Consider the following 17,159-nt stretch of genomic DNA (forward strand, 5'->3'; position numbering starts at 1 on the left):
TGCCCCCTCAGGTTTCACCAGACATGGGCTGGTCTAGTGTGGGTTTATTAGGCATGTTGGCACAGAGTTTTACATGTCCAGACTAATATTCAGTATAGGCTTTGGCATTTCCAATGTTATGTGGCCCAAACAGCCCCATCCCACTTTCCCAATTAGTAGAACAGGTCAATAGCAGTTTATTGTAGCCCCTCTGGCATTTGCTAGAATATAAAAAGTACCAGTCTGGGCCTGGTTAGTCAGGGTTGGGCATGGGTTTACAAATTGTTGATCAGAACATTTAACATTTCAGATGAATGGGTTTGTCTGTTTAAAGTTAATTCTGTATTTATATTCAGGTAAATGGGAGTTGCCCAATTTTCTGTAAGTTAAGAACCTGTACATGCACATAAAACAGCTTTTGGTTTGCACAGGACAATTGTGTCTGAAAACACAGTACTGCTTTTTTAAATGGTTATAAAAAGATACATTTTGGACACATCATTAGAGGGAACATTGGAGCTGTCATACTGGTTTTTCTTAAGAGTACATATTTAACATACCCAATAACCCACAGTATGAAATAGTGGCATCTAGTTTGTAAATTGCCATAATAACGGTAAAATGCTTGTGTGGATTTTCTAAGACGTAACATTTGAAACAAAGCACCATTCTTGTTAAACTCTGTAACAAAAAAACAATTGCTTTTCAGACCGTAACATGGTCTGCGGAATCTTTAATGCATCAATATATAGAGGCACATTTATCAAAGGTCGAATTTCGAATTCCGTTTTAAAGACTCTCTTAAACTCCCATAAATTAGATCGAAATGTATTTTAAAAAATTTAATTTTTTAAAGGTGGGTGAATGGAATCGACCTGAAAACTTGAATTCGAATCAAATTCGAATTTTAAACAACAACTCAGCAGGATTTAGCGAATGGCGAATAGCGAATTGGAGTTCTTAAAGGGCCAGAGTATGATAAATCTCGAAAATCCAAATTAAATTTTTTTTTTAAAAAACTCAAATCAAATTTTTATAACTCCCTTGTCGAATTTGACAGTTTTCACCATAAAAAATTTGAAAATTAGAATTTTCAATTCGACCTTGATAAATCTACCCCATAATCTTGATAATGTATGTTTTGTCTGCTAGTTTTGATAACCTTTAGGTTATGTTACCATAAATAGATGACATCATACAAATATTTTGTGGAGTTTAGGTGAGCTCCAGAAGGCAGTCTAACTGTATCTCCAATATTATTAAAGGGATCCTGTCATCAGAAAACATGTTTTTTTCAAAAGGCATCAGTTAATAGTGCTACTCCAGCAGACTTCTGCACTGAAATCCATTTCTCAAAAGAGCAAACAGATTTTTTTATATTCAATTTTGAAATCTGACATGGGGCTAGACATTTTGTCAATTTCCCAGCTGCCCCTGGTCATGTGACTTGTGCCTGCACTTTAGGAAAGAAATGCTTTCTGGCAGGCTGCTGTTTTTCCTTCTCAATGTAACTGAATGTGTCTCAGTGGGACATGGGTTTTTATTATTGAGTGTTGTTCTTAGATCTACCAGGCAGCTGTTATCTTGTGTTAGGCTAAGGCCACACTAGGCGATAGCGCCGCGATTTGACTCGCCGCGACTTTTCTCTACTGTCGCTCGAAATTGCCTCGCTAGGCGATTTCGAGCGACAATAGAAAAAAGATCGCCGCGTGTGTTTTTACGCTGGCGATTTTTCGCGATTCCCCATAGACGCCAGCGCAAAAGTTTCCCCAGCGATTGCGGCTTAAAAGTCGCGACGAAAAGTCGCCGCGAGTCAAATCGCGGCGCTATCGCCTAGTGTGGCCTTAGCCTTAGGGAGCTGTTATCTGGTTACCTTCCCATTGTTCTTTTGTTTGGCTTCTGGGGGGGAGGGAGGGGTGATATCACTCCAACTTGCAGTACAGCAGTAAAGAGTGATTGAAGTTTATCAGAGCACAAGTCTCATGACTTGGGGCAGCTGGGAAATTGACAATATGTCTAGCCCCATGTCAGATTTCAAAATTGAATATAAAAAAATCGGTTTGCTCTTTTGAGAAATGGATTTCAGTGCAGAATTCTGCTGGAGCAGCACTATTTTTCCCATGACAGTATCCCTTTAAACAAGTTGGGGTCTTTTCATAGGTCAATCAATCAAAATGTAAATAAGGAGGGTATACGTTTACTAACTAATATGCAGTCTTTTAAGACTGGCTCATCTTGTACTAGTTATAGAGGATGCATTACTGCTTCAGTGTTGGAGATGAACCGTAAAGAAGAAATGTCAATTCAGATAGCGATTGGCTCATTAGCTGATGTTGTCCAATGGGAGAATCTTCCCATGAAAGGTCAGCTATACTGGAGTATGTGCATGCGTCAAGGCAAAACCTATTTCGCCCATAATGTTTCCTTACACAGACAAACATTGATATTGGGATTTTTTATGTGAAAAACTATTATAAAGGAATTTCCAACCTTTACACTGTCAGCTTGCCAAGTTTCCTCATTGACAATTTTCTAGTGCCTGGGTGCCTACTTATTAAAGAGGCCCTGTGCCCTTTCAGATCCCTTTCCAGATCTCCCCAAAGAAAAGTCTTGATGCATGTAAATGGTGCCTGGCGGTTTTGGGCATTTTGACTGCCACAGATAAGTTAGCCAGTGGCGTAACTAGAAATTAGCAAATTATTTTTCAGACCCCCAAAATGTCTAGAGATTGACATGTTTTACCAATATTTATTGAAATTGTATATGATCATGCAGTCACAGGGTCTGCTTCCTCTGTAGTTATGTTACTGTCCTTAGCAGCATTAAAATATATACAGTATTTATATCTATCTATATATATCTATATCTATCTAGCTATCTATATATATATATAAATATATTCTTAAAAACATATTAAACACACACATACACAATATGCTTACAGAGTTACAGAGAGAGCCATGTGTAATTCGTGTAAATCCCTGATTATCTAATATCAGTTCTGCCATGTAAAAAATTTTTATGTATAATGTTGTGATATTATGGCTGCAGATTTATCTAGTTCAGAGTGTCACACAACAAACAGCTCAAGATTTGTAATAATGGTAAAAGATGAATATAGTAGTTAATAGCATGCTCAGCATGCCCTCATTACTGACATGCATTCCCTTCCACTGGATATCATAACACAGTATTTTCTTGTACCTTTGTCTTTACTTGTTTAACCTTCCGTTCCATTGCTATTTGTCATATGTATTATGGGTTGTGCAGTGGGATACATTGCATAGATTATTCATTATCTGTTATCTAAAATGTGCAGAAGTTTGCAGTGTAATCATAAAGAAAATATCCTACCTGCTGTGTTATATATAAAATAGCAGATAGTTCCTGCTGCTGGTTATAAATGATATGGATCACACATCAGCTGTTTATGTTTGCTAGATATACAGAATGTGGCAATATAAACAGTTTTGCTCTGAAACTACTAGAACAGGCTGATTTGTAGTTTAACATGCCTGAATTATGTGGAGCTTTCAGATATTCCCAACTAGTGTTACCCTAAAACAAAGAAAATTCATAGATAACAACAAATACTTATTATATGGGTTAAAGAGAAAACTAGTTAATTTGAATTACAGTAAAAAGGTGAGTTAGCACTAATTTTGGATTTGAGTTCTTATATGGATTGTTAATATAAAAGAGAACCCCAGTATATATAGGATATATCTGTCTATAATATATCTGTATATAATATGTCTATAATATTGTCTTTTGTACATGTGAAGATTAATTATACCCCATCTCCAGAGAAAGCACCAACGTTGATAGTCTTTCCTTAGTTTAATTGTTCCATCTGTTCCATTCTGGTTCTGAGCCAGGTTAGGTGCTACATGGGCCCCAAATATTTTTTGTGGAGTCAGTCCTTCCAAGTGGTTTTCTTAGAAATGTTTTCCACATGGTTTTACATCTGTGTGCCACAGCATGGCAGGTATGGTTAGCATGGGTAATAAAAAAATTATTATAAAGCATGTGATTTTGTACCGTACAGTAGAAGATGCAGCAGTGTGTTGTAAGTACAACTGTTTCCATGAGAAGTACAATACATGTTATAGATCTAAGATTACATCTCCTAATGAATAACAACTGTAGGATTACTATGGTGTTGGACAGCCACAAATAATGAGCTTTCACATAAGAATGCTAGGTGATGAATTCCCCAGGCATAAACTTGCAACACTTAAGATCCTCTAAGGCGGCATGTAAGCATTAATAACCTTTACTAATCATGTAGAGACACACATTAACTGTAACAGGTACAAAAACCACTGTAAAATGCATGAACATAAGGGGAAATTACTTATTACAACTGACAGCATTGAGGAAAACTGGATTTGCCTTGAGCATGCATCTTGTCATTGTGCTTGATAATTCTCATAGCTTGGGACCATAACAGATATTGCATTAGCACTGTGTTACATAGCAGTGACAACTGGAGCACTCACTTTCCCTTAACATCCCTTTCATCTTGTAACAGAAAACATAGTTGCATCTAACAGGGCACCCTGACATCTGGAATAATGCATTTGGGGTCTAGAAAGGGTTAAGCCTTTTGCAAACCTTTTATTCATTTTTGCAGTATACTTAAAAAGGGTTAGATTGTATTTTTGTTTCATGGTTTGGTTTCTGGTACTTGTGGAAAGCTTTCTAATGTGCTTTTCCTAGCACCCTTTCTTATAAATACTATTTATGTTAACTACTATGGCTCAACTAGCCACTCTAATGTCACTCTTAAGGGATTGGTACACAGTTTGAACTAATGTGGGAGTTGTCAAAATTCAGAATTCCAGTCTGCAGTATTGGGAGCTATGATATTATGTGCTTTTCTTTGAGTTTCTTTGAGTCAGTAATTCAGTGAACCAAAACCATTAATGCAAAAGGAAAAGGAGTATTCATTAAAACAAAAGCCTGCATTTAAAAAGCAAAAAACTCTACAATATAGCTGCCCTGATGTTACAATTATTATTTTGTTTAATGTTTTGGGGTAGTGGATAAGTAAATGAGCTCTAATATCTTTATGTTCCATGCCTTCAAAATGCAACTACAGTGTTATTTTGCAAGGGAATTAAAAGTGTCCCTGTGTGTTTAGCTTTTGACTGGTGTGCATTTGCCTCTCATTGTGAGAGTTGACACAGTTGTTAGAATGAAAGCACATATTGTGTGTTATGTGGCATACAGACTGCTGTAGCTGCAGAGCAGAATAAAGGAATTGTTTTTAGTAGCTGGTGTCAACAAAAGTTCAGCCTAGGATAGGCATGGGATGTTTTATCCAACAGCTTGTCATGTAGACCTCCAGCGCACAGCTTGTCTCATTGTTCCACCCCCTTCCCCTTTAAAAAAAAACACACTTCTTGTAAATGAGTTGGGGAGGTTGGCAAAGGAGAAGGGTTATATACAGCAGGCAGCAGGAACGCTCTAAGTAATAGTCAATACATATAGTATAAAAAATAAATCCATGAAAAAAAACAGCTGCTATGAAGTGCAAAGCCTGAAACCCTGATCTGATGTTATATGCTGCAACAGCCATTCAAACCTTAGAAGCCATTCATACTTAGGAACAAAGGAAGGAGCTGTGAGCCCTCTAAATGGCTCTGGGATGCTAGTAATGATACAGGTAGGCGGGTCTCTGTAGTCTTGAATTTCCCACTCCACAATGAATAATGAAACAGCTGGAAGCTCTGTTGGCAACACATGCAGTTTGGGTGCCTGTGGAAAAAAATCCCCTGCCAACATGGAGCTTTGGATAACAAAAAGCCTAACCCTGCTGTAGAATACACTCTTGTCTACTTGCTGTCCCAAACAGGAGATCCTGAGGAAGAAGGGAAATGGTAAAAGTAAGTTGCTCTCTATTTTATTCCAAAGTGCTTATAAATGTGCAAGAGTTTGATGTACAATTGTTAGAAAATGTTAACTTCCGCTGTACAGAGTTTATTCTTCTCTACAAAAATATACCCTTGCATCTAATACAAAAACAATTATTACAGTATAAATTAACTTTGTATATCTAATATAAGTAATTAAAAAAATTTTTGTAGCTTTGTTTTTATTTTTTGTTTATCTATTTTTGTAATGTGGTTAGAATTAAAATCTTGCAGAAATATCATATGTTGTAATACAAGTAGTGTTTTTTTAAGCTTTTAAGGCAGTTGGGAGAAAATCAAAATGCTTTTTATCCTCCAGATATCCATGACAGCACCCAATGCCTCCTGCAGCCATTATTAGTCTTCATATAAAGAGCATATTTCGATATTTAGACTCCATCAAGTTCCCAAATTGGCCTGGAAAACTTAGGCTGAGCACCACAAGTTTCAGGCAAAGAGCTGTTAGCAGTGTCAGTGGCTTTTGTAAATTAACATTTTGCTGACAATGGAACAGTGGTATTGCCAGTTTTCAAAAATGTTATAAGCTATTTTGTGATGATTAGACAAACAAAGGAAACATATCTGTAATATCCCCATAAACTTTCTGAATACAAATATTTTTTTTATGAATCTGTTACACGTTTATTATTATTTAGCATAATATAAGATCAATATTACATTTGTGCTCATGTAGTCACTTTTATCAGGAGCCAAATAACATAAAACTAAAGTGCAGTTTGAATAGACAAGCTACAGACTTCTGAGATGGTGAACTATATTTTAAGGTACTGTTGTTCTGACTGTGTGTAGTTTGCACAATTCACTTTGACTCCTGTGCCTTAGGTCTTAAACAAACTACATGCCAGGAATTCTCATTAACATTGCCCTAGAGCAGGGATCCCCAACCTTTTGAACCCGTGAGCAACATGCAGAAGTAAAAGGAGTTGGGGAGCAACACCAGCATGAAAAATGTTCTTGGGGTGCCAAATAAGTGCTGTGATTGGCCATTTGGCAGCCCCTATGTGGATTGTCAACCTATATTGAGGCTCTGGTTGGCAGTGCATCTGGTTTTTATACAACCAAAACTTGCCTCTAAGCCTGGAATTCAAAAATAAGCACCTGCTTTGAGGCCACTGGGAGCAACATCCAAGGGGTTGGAGAGCAACATGTTTCTCACAAGCTACTGGTTGGGGATCACTGCCCTAGAGGCAAGAGCATTAAGATGTGCAAAATGGCAAGCCCCAGTTTTCCCTGGAACTACTCTAGGCATATCTGTATTTCTAAGTAAATTAAGAATCCAATGCATGGTACAGAACATTATGCTTAACCATTGCACCTTGTCACTACCAAGCCTTTAGATCTTTAGTTTTGCAAATGAGTCCTTGTGTATGTTTTTTCACATTGCCCTATACATAGTAATGCATAGTAAATGAACCATAGGCTATCCTCATGCCTAAAGTATTCTCTTTGTGGTACTTTATACATTTAGAGGCATATTTATCAAAGGTCGAAGTTAAAAAAAACTTCGAACTTCGAATTCAAAAAGACCAATCGAATTGTGGTCGAAGTTTTTTGAGGTCGAAGTGGACCTACTTTGAATCGTACGATTCCAAGTAGCGCTACTTCGATCTACTTCGATTCAAAGTTTTGTTTTACTTCGATCTCCCAAACTCCCCCAATTGCCTCCATACAGGTTTTAGGAGGTCCCCCATAGGCTAAAATAGCACTTTCAGCAACTTTTAGGTGGCGAATGGTCGAAGTTTTAAAGAGACAGTACTTCAAAAAAATTAGACCTCCGAATTTCGAAAGTTTTTTCAAATTCGAATCGAAGTTGGACTATTCCCTAGTCAAAGTACCCAAAAATTACTTTGAAATTCGAAGTTTTTTTACTTCGAAAATTCACTTCGACCTTTGATAATTCTACCCCTTAGAGACATGTTTATCAAAGGTAGAATTTCTAATTTATGTGAGTTTTTAAAAATTCCCCTAAACTGCCATAAATTCGGAATTTGACCAATTACTATTAATAAATAAATTCAGATGTATTAAATCAACCGGAAAACTGTAGTCGAATTCAAATCGAATTTGATTCAAATTTTAAAAACAATTCGAGTTCATTCTCCGAAAAAACTTGAATGTCAGGAAGGCTGCAAACAACTCCAAATTGATCCTTGGACCTCTCCCGTTGATTTAAACAGCAATCTGGCAGGTTTAAGTTTAATTTGACAGTTTTGACCATAAAAAATTCGAAAATTCAAATTTTCAATTCGACCCTTGATAAATCTGCCCCCTAGTAAGAAAGTGAAAGAATTCCTTACTTAAGCAGTATAAAACCTGCTTTAATGTGTGAGTTGTGTTTTTTCCCCAATGTCTATTTAAAAGTAAAGGCTTGGATAATAATATAAACTTTACAGGAATACTTTTTCTCCACAACCCTTTTTATTTGTGGCTCAGTGAACTATTTTGCACTCCTGAAAAATATGGTACCAAGTTTCCATGTCCCAGTGAACAGAAGGCCTGCAGCAGGGCCATGCCTGCTGTAACAGGAGGCTTTTAAAATGGGCATCCATCTGTCAGTGATGTGTTCTGATAAAGCTTGCAACAGCTGGCTTGGCTCTCTCCTAATCCATTCATCCCTTCCACAGATCAGACAGTGGCCTGTGTCTGCTTCTAGGGCCTTGGAGAATTGCCTTACCCCCAAGACAAACAAATGTGGGAAAGATACTGCACAAGATGCAGGCACATACTGTAGTAATAGCCATGAGATTTGTAGTATGGCTGGAAGCATGAGGTTATTTATAGTGAAATACACCAATTCACTGTCTCTTGGTTCTACATCTGAAAAGCTATTATTGTTTCTAATGTGTGAAGAGGTAACATTCTCTGCAGTGTTGTACAAAATACCTGAAATAAGGAATGGAACAAACATAAACATTCTAAGCCTAAAGGGGACCTGTCAAATTCCGGTTGTGGCTAATATTGATTTGCAACATCAGTATTTAGATTTAATTAATTGTATTTTGATAGATGAAGTGTTTCGTTTAGCATGCGTGTGTGTACATTTAATGCACGTTTGATTTAAAGGAAAACTGTACCCCCAAAATGAATACTTAATTTTCCTTTTTAAAAAAAAAGCCACAATTTTTTTCACCAATAAAAATTTGGAGAGTGGTCAAGTAATCTTTTATGGACTGTATGGAACTTTGTGATTGGTTATAAGAATCACACTGCACAGTGCTCTAGTATATTCATTCTAGATGGCTCAACTAGCAATCCATGCTTGTTTAGAGACTGTTTAACAATTTATGAGCTACTTCAGAAACATCTTTCTTAATAAAAAGATTTTAAAACGGATCCTGTCAAAGTTCACATGTTCACATGTATTTAAACACAAAGGGTATCATTGTGTAAAATAGGTTTTGTGGGGGCAAAGGATTAGCCCTTTTGTGCTTGCATGGGGGGATTGACTTCTTTGGACTTTTGAAAGTCTCAGTTTAGTTTTTGGTAAGAAAAAAGGCATTTGTGTCTATGGGAAATAGCCACTCAAGATCAGGGTTACATGGCTTCATCTGTCATGTGAATGGTTGTTTCTAAGCTTGAAAATGCCATCAGTGCACATTTTGCGCCTATTGATGTGTAGGTGGTAGTGATGGGCAAATCTGTCCCATTTCACTTTGCAGAAAAATATTTTGCCAAAATAATTTTGACACGTGTCAATTTTGACTCGATCGACAATATCTATACGCACGACTCTTTTGTTCAAATGCATTAAAGTCAATGGGCGTCTGAATAATTTTGACATGAAACCCTTTTTTTTCTGCAGCAAATCTTTCCACTGCAAATTCACGTAGCAGTTTCGAAAAAATAAATGGGAGTGTGGAAATGTGGATAAATTCACACATCACTAGTAGGTGGTGCTAGGTGCCTTGAAGGAGAATTCAACTGTAAAGTAAAAAATACCCTACCCTACATAGACACCCCTCGTTCCTCTCCCCCAGCCTAAGAGCCGGAAGATGGCTGCTGTGAACTCCGCTAGACAGAATCTGCACCGAAGTAAAGACTTAGGGGCATTTGCCCAGGGTAGCACCTAGGCTTTGAGGAGAGAGGGGGGTCTATGTAGGATGGGGGGGTAGTTTTTTTTTTACTTTAGGGTTGAATTCTCCTTTAATGCTACAGTTAAGCAAATGTTAAACTCAGGGTACCCTCTGTGCATTTCATGAAATGACTGCTGTTTTTATGGTGTTATTTTATTACGAGTTACTTCAATCAATATACAGCTTTACTGCATTTTAAGTGGAGATTTCTGTCATTAAGTCAGCAATGTGTTGTGTATTTGATCATTTGAGCATTTGATCATTTTTTTAAGACTAAACTGCATTATAAATAGGCCCCTAAATGGTTTGTGAAAAATATGGGTTTTACTATTTTTATATTGAAGAAATAAATGAAATAAATCTAAAGCAAGATAGTGGCTGCTCAATTGATTCTAGACAGAGCTGCCTATTTTAATTCCATGCAAAGCTGAAAACAGTGTATTATGGCACTTCCTATCATAATATAGTTCCCTTCTGTGCAAAACGTGTTGTACAACTTCATCTTCAAGGTCTGTTTGGAACACCTTGAGCAGTAAAGGTTTCAATTACACTTTGTCCCTCTGGGCACTGAACCAAATGTTGCCGTGCATGCATATCATAGACTTATAAGCTCAGCAGTGAAGCAAAATGCGCAAATCCAAATGTTTTTCCTTTTTTTTAAACATCAAATAATCACTTCTTCAGGATCCTTGCCACTTGGTCTTTAAAGGCTAAGAATTGTTAGTACAGGTATAGGATCCCTTATCCAGAAACCCGATATCCAGAAAGCTCCGAATTACAGAATGGCTGTCTCCCATAGACTCCATTTTATCCACATAATCCAAATTTTTAAAAATGATTTCCTTTTTCTCTGTAATAATAAAACAGTAGCTTGTACTTGATCCCAACTAAGATACAATTAATCCTTATTGGAAGCAAAACCAGCCTGTTGGGTTTATTTAATGTTTAAATTAATTTCTAGTAGACTTAAGGCATGAAGACCCAAATTACGGAAAGATCCGTTATCTGGAAACCCCCAGGTCCCGAGCATTCTGGATAACAGGTCCCATATCTGTACCATATGTTGTAAATAATATACATTGTGGCCTAACACTTTGGGTTTTATTTGATGCTCGTCTCTCTGTAGCATGCGTGAAATGTTTGTCTATATATACTGTACATGTACATATACATGTATAGTGATTGCTTTTTTTGCTGTTGGTAAAGGATGATATTTTATATTACAGACAAGACAAACCGCAGACATGCAGCAATTATATATAGAAATCAAGCTAAAATGATGGGGGGAAGAATATTAGAAGAAATATTTTTATTATTGAACTAGTGTATTTGCCTCACTTTTTCTCTAGTCGCACTATTTGTTATTAACAACAAAGCTATTTTTCTGCCCATGTGACATAACTCGTTATACTGCATTTTTCTTTATGTCAATCAGAGTAAGGCTGTTCCAAAAATCCTCAGCCAGTCATCATATTTTATTAGTTCAAAAGCCATTTTCTCCCTAACATTTTTCCTCTTTCACAAGCTTTCTTGTTGACTTATTCTTTACCTGTTTTATCTGTTATGTATAAAGATCTTGGTAATTTACAAGGAGTATTCATTCCATCACTGAAGTTTGGTGTTGCTACTCTACGCTTCAGTAAGCATCGGGTCACTGCCTCCATATTAAATCTAGCGTAATTTTTTTTGCTTTTGTGATTTGGGGCCCTGTTACTTTACCAAAGTAAAGTTGCAGCAGGTTGAGAGAGGTTTGTTCAGAATATAAGATATTCTACATTTCTTTCTGCATTAGAATCCAAACATGGAACAATTTCCACAGACTGGTTGAATGGTTAAAAATGTATAAGTATACATACCACTACGGCAGAAACAGTACTTCAACATATATCACAGCTTTATAAATAAAACATAATTATAATATATTCTAAATAGTCATCAATAAAACCACAATTACTGTCCTGTGTGTTTCTAATGGTCATTGTTTATTTAGCAACGTGAGTCTTGTTTAGTTGTATCTTCTAATGAGTAAATGTGGAATGTAATGCCATTTCAGTTGCAGATTGAAAATAGAATAAGAATTCTTATAATCATACAAACATAAATAATAAATAATGACGACCAGTTGATCAGTTGTTTAGAAAATATCCATTTATAACATACCAATTTGAAAGGGAATAAAGGTATAATTACAAGGTGGAGAGTACCAAATGTTAATCTGCCAGTGATTATAATCATATGAGATATAATCACATTGCATGAGACCCTGGGCCTGTGTTCCTTTCTTTCTCCTTTAACATAATAACAGTATTGATAAGTGTATGGCTAAATACTTTGGATATCCGTCACTTGAAGGGTTGGCGTGGTTGGTGATCAGCCAGTGTATGGCCGCCTTAACACTATTTCTGAAAAATTATGCATGGTTTACCAATGCAATTTCATATTTTTCCCCATATCGTTAAATCACATATACGTTGTGTCATATTTTGCTTGGATGGACTTGTGAAATGCTGGAATTCTTGGATCTAACACTGTATTTAGGATATAAAACATGTAGGCTTGGGTCCAAATGTTGTGCTTTGTAATTTCTTGGTAAATTTAGCTCATCTATCTTCACCTTTCTGATCTGCATGTTTTAACCAGGTTTCCCTTATGCTTATCCGTCTTGTAATGGTTAATGTTGCTTGGAACGCTGTTTCATTTAGAAATAGTTTCTTCATCAAAAGAGTACCGATTTAAATGCCAAGTTTTGGCATGTGTAAGAGACAGAAATAGAACATAAATACAGCACATGGTATTTTTGTCCTTTCAAATTAGTTACTCTTTAACCTTTTAAAACCAGGGAGGGAGTATTCTATGATGAGAACATTTTGGCAGCAGTCCCAGACATTCCTTTTCTTGCTCCAAAGGACTTGGACTGTGCGGTTCCCATGGGTAGTGAGTGAGGCAGCAATATATTTTGAGCTTATCCAAAACAAAACCTCCAAAAGGTGTGTATAACTTTGTGTACAGAGCTATGGGACACAATCAATAAAAGCCGTCATTTACCTCTTTCATGCTATGGGTTTTACAACACCACTTTTTTATTTATTTTTTTGGAATAGTATTGCTGCCCAATTTTATAACTGTGTGTATTAATAAATAGATCCTGTCAGAAGATAAATATTTTCATGCCAAGTGTAAGATAATATTTAAGTATTTTAAGTATTTCAAATAAAATGTATACTGGTTACTTATTAATAGAGCATTGGGTTCTAGGTTCAATTCCAAAAGGACATTATCAGGAATTTGCATTTCTCCCCCACAGTTTGGGTTAGTTTCTTCCAGATTTAAGTTTCCCACACTTCAAAAAAGTTAACAATAAAAATCACTTTTACCATCCTGTATGTATTTACTGAGCATTGGTTATTCTGCGCCAGTAGCTTTATTTATCTACATCTTTTTATCAAAAGTGGCACTGGCACACTTGTTGGTGGGTAAATGTGGAATTTCATCCATATACCCTAGCAATTTAAAACCTATGCGTTAGGATCAAGAATAGGCTTCCTCTTCTGTTTAAAGGAGTCCCCATGATTCACATTAATACAGTTTACTCTCTCCATGAATAGTTTATTTAGCAATTAAAATGGCCTCATCCGTAATATATTTTTATCCAACATTCGTTGTTTTATCCTGAGCTGGCATGCCAATGAACTTCCTGCCATTTAGAACTTATAATTTTATTTTTGAATTGTGTCATAACACAGAAAAGGAATATTAACAAAATGCTTCTGGGTGACCCAGAAATGAAGGACACCCAGTGTCTGATGCACAGTTTTAATACATGTGACAATATGTGCAATTTCCTTGGCAATTTGCATTGTATGGTTTTATTTCATCAAGCTTGGTGAATAAGAAAGGCAGGCAAACAAGGGGATTTTTAAGGCAAAATAAATAAATAAATGAAAGTTGTGCCAGGCCCCTCTCTCTACTTCAGAGTCAGAAATATAACTAGGGTCCTGTCATGATATCGGGGCTATTGAGATTTAAGAAGTAAATGGTATGTACCTTTAGTCTGTCTGCTTCATACACCTTATTCATTCTCACCTTACTAGACAGGCCAAATCGTCATCTTTGGTTTCAAGTAACACAAACAACATCACACTTTGGAAACTGGTGTGAAACTGGTTAGACCAGTCCAATAAAGCAGTGGAGTTGAATTACAACACTTAGCCATTTCATTCTGTAGACAAAAAGCAACTTGTATGCTGGTTCAGGGTAGATTAAAGCATGTGATTTCTTGTAGTTGAAACAATGTGGAAATCCCATTCTCCTTGATGTGTCCTTTCTGTTCTTTCCCCTTCATGTATTTCTCCTACCTCCTTGTTTCTTGCTCTCTGGCTTTCTCTTCCACAGTCTTTTTATCCCTTCCTCGTTTTTCCTTTGACAGTGGATGAGAGAAGTTCAAAGGTTTTGGGTTTCTTCTTCAAGCAAGAAACAGACTAAATGAATAAGAAAACTGGCTACGATTAGGTCATGTTTTTCCTATAGATAGCACAAAGGAAAACATGATATATATTTATATCTATCTATCTATCTATCTATCTATCTATCTATCTATCTATCTATCTATCTATCTATCTATATATATATATATATATATACACACACACACACACATATTATACTTGCCTGTAATTCATCAGTTAACTTTTATTGAAGCATTTCTCTTCACCAATCTTATTACTTTCTTCTAAATGCTGATATCACAGGGAATTGTATTCTGTCACTTCCTGTTGTGGCTAACTAGAATTGTCACAGGAACCCTAGCATGTATGATAAATATGTATGGCTATGTTTCAGAGTAACAATTCCTCAGGGAAGACAATGGTGGTTCCATTTGCCAATATTAAAGGGGTGATGGAGACAATTTATTGCTTTTTTCTGTTTTTGGGAGAGAAGTATCAACAACAAAACTTTTCAAAACCACTGACCTTGGCTTTGAATTAGGACTATCTCTATATCGTAGTCTAGCTTGACAAAAAAAGATGGGCTTCATCTTGGTGGGATACTACCAATAACTACCCATAGACTGCATGCCTGCTTTGCCTACTACCCTTTGTTACTTTCTTAACCTCCAACTAAAACCATCTCTTTCAACCTTGTTTTTTTACATAAAACATTGTTTCTTAGGTTGATATGGTTGCAGGCTCTCATAAGTACATTAACCAGATTTAAGCATTAACCAGATTTTATTTTCATTCTTTAATAGAAATAAGTCTTTTGTATATTTTTTTCTCTGTGTATGGTCACAAATACTTATATAACATGAGAGACATTCATTCTGTGTATTAGGGATAGTTTTGTATACAGAATGTATTTGGGACAAACGGCACCCCATAAGTCAGTAGGCACAGGACTAGGCCAATGTTCTAGTGCTCCAAAAGGTAGACTCTTAGTTAATTGCAAAACAAAACATGAGGGAAAGATTGTTATTGCAAAGTCGCATAAAATTGCAGTCAAAAAGGAAGTTGGTAAAGTGTAAAATGCATGCAGTGCTGTGAATTTATAAATACATTTTAATGTTTAAGGGGCAGATGTATGAAGGGTCGAATATCGAGGGTTAATTAACCCTCGATATTCGACTAGGAACTAAAATCCTTCGACTTCGAATATCGAAGTCGAAGGATTTAGCGCAAAGCCTACGATGGAACGATCGAAGGATTATTCCTTCGATCGAACGATTAAATCCTTCGAATCGAACGATTCGAAGGATTTTAATCCAACGATCGAAGGAATATCCTTCGATCAACAAAACTTAGGCAAGCCTATGGGGACCTTCCCCATAGGCTAACATTGAGTTCGGTAGCTTTAAGCTGCCGAACTAGGGGGTCGAAGTTTTTTTTAAAGAGACAGTACTTCGACTATCGAATGGTCAAATAGTCGAACGATTTTTAGTTCGAATCGTTCGATTCGTAGTCGTAGTCGAAGGTCGAAGTAGCCCATTCGATGGTCGAAGTAGCCCAAAAAACACTTCGAAATTTGAAGTTTTTTTAATTCGAATCCTTCACTCGAGCTTCATGAATCGGCCCCTTAGTGTTAAATTCTTCTATAAAGGCTTCCAGTGCTATGCCTATGTTTGCCATGAGGTCCTTAAACTGAAAAAAGAGATGTACATGAATGAAATATCAAAGGTCAAGATCCACCTACTGCATACTGGAATTAGCTACACATCATTAAACATTTAGCTGGGGCAAGAGAAACCAAGCTTGTTTGAAGACCTGCTTATGCAGCTTCAATCTTTTTCTTTCTGCAGCCTCTGAACTGCATGACTTTAAAGCTGAATATCAGATTGTGGAAGTACTTGAGCACTAATAGCAGCGCTTTCATATAATAAAACCTAAAATGGGACCCAACCCCTTTTAGTAAAATAGCTGTTCTTGGTACAAAGAGGCCACTTTTGAAAATGTATATCTGAGGGAGCTGAGTAAAAGTGATGTTTAAGGAATGGAGCTTAGCACCTCTGTTTAAATGATAGACAGCTGCAAGACGAGGTAATGATCTGTCTTCACGTTTGATGCTTTCTTTTATCAGTCTAGGGTTTTTTTCCACTGTGTCAGATCTATTGATTAGCCTTTGTCTACTTCCCAAGCTGCCTGCTTTGCATTGAAATGTCACAGGCTTAGGATCCTTAAATTGTGTGCCAGGAAAGAGCATGACCTCTGGCAAATGCTGCCCGCTAAATTATATGTTTGCCGAGCATTTAGCAAGTGTAATGGGATTGTGGTCCCCCTAAATGGTAAGGGAGATCTGCTCATATCTCACTTTTTGCAAATGAGGATGGAAATTGTGATCATATAAAGGTTCACACAATTGCTCTTTATTGGAATTAATTTTAGGAATTATGTGAATGATCCATGGTCTGATAGCCATGATAATTCTTTCTGACTTTTTTACAGATGAAATATATATGTAGAAGCACGTTGTGTATTTGTTGCCAAATGTGTTGTTGTTATAATTAACATGTTTTTCTAATCTACTAGCAAAATAGGTTGTATAAGGAAAATATGTGTATACATTTTATAAGCAATAAGAATTTTGAATCATAAGTTTGTAATCCGTTCCCCGTTTGTCTGTTAATGATTGAAAATCAAACATCTGCTTGGTTGCCATGGGATACTTGACCTAGTGC

At 36.5% G+C, this 17,159-nt stretch overlaps 1 protein-coding gene across 7 annotated transcripts in view; it reads left to right on the forward strand.

Moving 5' to 3' along the window:
* The window catches only part of arid1b.S (AT-rich interaction domain 1B S homeolog), a 237,567-nt gene that overhangs the window by 94,633 nt on the left and 125,775 nt on the right, over positions 1-17,159 (forward strand). Inside the window, exon 1 of one of the 7 annotated variants that reach the window (XM_041564457.1) lies at positions 4,686-5,870. The exons of the other annotated variants lie outside the window; for them this stretch is intronic. Coding sequence (XP_041420391.1) covers positions 5,862-5,870 — 9 coding nt within the window. The 5' untranslated portion in view covers positions 4,686-5,861. Of the gene's footprint in view, positions 1-4,685; positions 5,871-17,159 lie in introns of those variants that run through there. 7 annotated transcript variants of the gene reach the window in all.

Source organism: Xenopus laevis, chromosome 5S (genome assembly GCF_017654675.1).
Source record: "Xenopus laevis strain J_2021 chromosome 5S, Xenopus_laevis_v10.1, whole genome shotgun sequence".
NCBI lineage: Eukaryota > Metazoa > Chordata > Amphibia > Anura > Pipidae > Xenopus > Xenopus laevis.